The 3,435-nt window shown below is 50.6% G+C and overlaps 4 protein-coding genes across 4 annotated transcripts; 2 read left to right on the forward strand and 2 right to left on the reverse strand.

Moving 5' to 3' along the window:
• Positions 1-49: 49 nt before the first annotated feature.
• Positions 50-214, reverse strand: Pmar_PMAR000003 (hypothetical protein; the record flags this gene model as incomplete). The annotated part of the gene is made up of 1 exon (XM_002769638.1): positions 50-214. A coding segment is annotated over one exon (165 nt), but the record flags the coding sequence as incomplete, so codon positions are not given.
• Positions 215-277: 63 nt separating this feature from the next.
• On the reverse strand, positions 278-580 carry Pmar_PMAR000004 (hypothetical protein; the record flags this gene model as incomplete). The annotated part of the gene is made up of 1 exon (XM_002769639.1): positions 278-580. One exon carries the CDS (start codon positions 578-580, stop codon positions 278-280), a length of 303 nt encoding a protein of 100 aa, XP_002769685.1.
• Positions 581-1,305: 725 nt separating this feature from the next.
• On the forward strand, positions 1,306-1,843 carry Pmar_PMAR000005 (hypothetical protein; the record flags this gene model as incomplete). The annotated part of the gene is made up of 2 exons (XM_002769640.1): positions 1,306-1,625; positions 1,769-1,843. Coding segments are annotated over 2 exons (395 nt in total), but the record flags the coding sequence as incomplete, so codon positions are not given.
• Positions 1,844-1,943: 100 nt separating this feature from the next.
• Positions 1,944-3,028, forward strand: Pmar_PMAR000006 (hypothetical protein; the record flags this gene model as incomplete). The annotated part of the gene is made up of 1 exon (XM_002769641.1): positions 1,944-3,028. A coding segment is annotated over one exon (1,085 nt), but the record flags the coding sequence as incomplete, so codon positions are not given.
• Between the last annotated feature and the right edge of the window lie 407 nt (positions 3,029-3,435).

Below are 3,435 nucleotides of genomic sequence, written 5' to 3' on the forward strand. Positions count from 1 at the left end.
TTCTTATTGTATTCGGTCAACATACGTCGAGCACGTGCCAGAAACGTACCGAAGTTAGTACGAGGAGCCCATCGAAGATCATGAAAGTTGTCCAAGAGAGCATCCGCTGGACGACGAGCCAGCATCTGCAGCATGATCCGACCGTCCTCCTCGAAAATCTGCTTAGGGGCGTACTGATTCCACATCTCGTAGACCTCATCGGTAAGGTACATTCCTAAGCGAGCAGCCTTCGTAGACGAAATTCAGCCGGCAGCATTAGCAGTGTTCTCATAGCGTCTCAGCCATGTAGCAAAGTCGGTGTACCATTGTATCGTTCTGGCATTTGCAGGTTAACACGAAGCTCCTCCTTGTGGCCACGGTCGATAACTGGAGCCTGAGGGCGTACAGAACCAGCCTCAGCCCAAGTTGACAAGGCATCAAAGAGGTCGTTGTAGTCTCTGGCATGATCAACGGCCAGCCGTATGTGATACTGAGTAGCATCTTCGTCCATACCAGCAGCGGTAGCATCTGCTCTTGCTTGCTCTTCAATGAGCGACAGATCTTTCTTCTGAATGCCAAGATCGTTACCAGGTGACGACATTGGAAACCAAACACGTAGAAGATGGCCTCAACCCACTGATAAGGGATAACCGAGCTTAAAGGGAACGGAGTTGTAGTAATAGCAACAAGGAGCTGCTACGAGAAATGTAGTCCGTCGAGAGGAGAACCACAGTGACCAAGATCGTTCTGCTATTACTAGTGAACTCGACAGTACGTTAGTGCGAGGATCTACTAAGTACAGTACATCTGAGCTCGTGAGAAAGGTAATTCCGTGAGGAACCACAAGCAATGCCGTAAGGAACCACAAAGCGTGACAGCCACATGGTGGCGTGACGCACCAATCGATTACGCTACTAGGGCGAACGAGATTAGAACTGCGTCCTAAGTCTAAGGGAATGTCAAGCGGTCAAGTCAGTAAGTTCCAAGGTCTACAGAAAGAAGAATGGTTGTGGGCGTGCGGTGAAGTTCACCGGGTGAACGTAAAGTAGATTTCTTGCAATCTCACGCACTCTCGATTATAGATGGGCGAGTTTACGTTACGGGCCGTTAACGTCGACGTTTACGGTTTACGGACGGAAAAAACGCGGAATTTACGGCCTGACGTAAACGGCGTTTACGCCACAGCTGCGCGCGCGTCAGCGCGCTCCTCGATTGAACCACCAACCTATTGTTCATTACTGCTCCACGCTAACCGCGATTCGAGATTCATTCACGGGATGTACCGCGACTGCTACAGTTTGTTTTGGAACATTCGCTCCTTTCCTAATGTCAACTGGTGAAGTCTCTGTGGTTGCGATCGATGACCCTTTCCTTATGAAGTTCCCAGGGTGGGTCCGGGAGAAGTCCGACGATGGCGAATATGCCCGCTGTCCTAAATGTGGGAGACTCATTAAGATAAGTAAGAAGTCTTCCAGTGGTGTCAAGTATCACCAAAAGTCTTGCGGGAAAAGGAAGCGCAGCGATCCTAGCAAAACTGGGAACAAGGAGAATCAAGCAGAGTGCAGAGAGGCGCTATATCAGTTTGTGGCCCACTCTGGCGTCCCGCTCTGCACCGTTGAGAATGAATACTTCAAACGCCTACTACGGTGCTTGAATCCACATTTCGAGGCTCCTAGCCGCCGAGATCTAGTTCGTCAATTGCGAGACAGAGTCGCCAATCACGTGGAGATGGTGCAAAGTAATTCAGCTACTCGGTCATGCTTGAACTGATCGCGTGGTTTGCTCTCAGAAAGGCTCGACGGAGTCTCTCAAATAAGCCTGAGTATCGACGCGTGGTCGAGAAGCAGCCGTTCGAGCTTTCTATGTGAGCGATTGATATAGCGGATTTTTAATGCTGAGCTTCCAGGTATAACAGCACACTTTGTCAGAACCGACAAAGTCCGCCGTCAGATTGTGGATTTTAGACGCATCCAAGGCCGTCATACGGCCAGCAACCTTGCCGGGGAGTTGATGAATACGATAACGGAAACTGGGATCGGAGACCGGGTTTGTAGCGTGACCAGTGATGCAGCTTCGGTCAATATCAAGATGATGAAGCTGATTGAGCAAAAGCCTGGGACCATTATCCACGTATTATGTGTGGGGCACAAACTCCACCTATCGGTCACTAATGGTCTGGGTCTGTGGTCTTGCAAAACCATCGATGAAGATGATACTAGGTCCAGTCAGCAGACCGAAGATAGCTCCTCCGACGAAGACGGGGATCCGGACGACATCCTCGCAGAAGCTGAGTCCGATTCGGATGCTGAAGATATAGACGAGTCTTCTGACCTCGCGTGGTCGCGGGGTGTGGAAACAACTGATGATAGAAGATGTCGACAGTGGGGTGTTGCACTTCTGAAAGCTCGGGCTAACGGTCGGCTCCTACGTCAGTCCTCCGTTGCGAGCAGCCTGCTATCTGAGTGCATGAGAGCCGAAGGTATTGTGAGGCAGCGAGTCTGCCCCCGGGACATCAACATCCGTTGGAATAGCACTTACCGCATGGTACAATGGTATGTAGAATATCGCCCGGTCTTCAGTCTCTTCCAAACCCGTTGTCAAGCTTTGCCGAAGTCGGACAACTTGCACAAGCATTTCCGCAAGTTCGCGTTGACAGTTCCTGATTTCGAGTCTCTGCAGAACTTGGCGTCAGTTCTGTGCCATTTCGAGGATGCCACTCGCCTGTTTTCTGGATCGTCGTACTGTACGCTCAGTCTTATTAGACCGGTGGTGAAGGGCCTACTCCAGAAGTGCAGCGGTGCAGGTGGGCGCTCGCAGTTATGCCGGATCAAGGATCGTGTGCATGAGAGCTTGAACAACTACTTCAAGTTTTGCTTGATTGAAACGGACTCGGGCATTCTTCACCATGCCTGCGTGGCTGCATCCTATCTCCATCCTGCATTCGCCGATACGGAGGACGAGGACTCCGCTCAAGATTCTATCAGAAAATGTATGGCTTTCTTTGGCATCAGTGACAGTGCTCTTGACGCTGACGACTCCTCATCAACTAGTAGGCATGGGGTAGAGGGTACTTTGTTGGGTGCCCTCAATCGCAGAGATCTCAGGAGGACAACAACGGCGGTGACGGGTTTGTCTCGCGAGTTGATCGCATATGAGCAGAGGTTGAGATCCGAGTCTGCCGTGCACTCGGATTTCCTCGGCTTCTGGGCAGGCTGCCCAGATTTGCCCATTCTCACTAAGGTTGCTGTTGCCCTCGCAACAATTCCTGGGAGTAGTTGCAGCTGCGAAGAGAGCTTCAGCTTAGCTGGATCTTTATCGAGAAGCAGAAGATCCAGATTATCTGACAGCACTTTACGTACCTTAATGCTTTTGAAGAGCATTAGCTCTGCTATCGGCCCTTAGTATTCTTTAATCTGTGACACATATTATGTGTAGCGTCCCATTGCTGTGTGTCTT

The sequence above is a fragment of the Perkinsus marinus genome (assembly GCF_000006405.1).
Source record: "Perkinsus marinus ATCC 50983 genomic scaffold scf_1104296965308, whole genome shotgun sequence".
Lineage (NCBI taxonomy): Eukaryota > Perkinsozoa > Perkinsida > Perkinsidae > Perkinsus > Perkinsus marinus.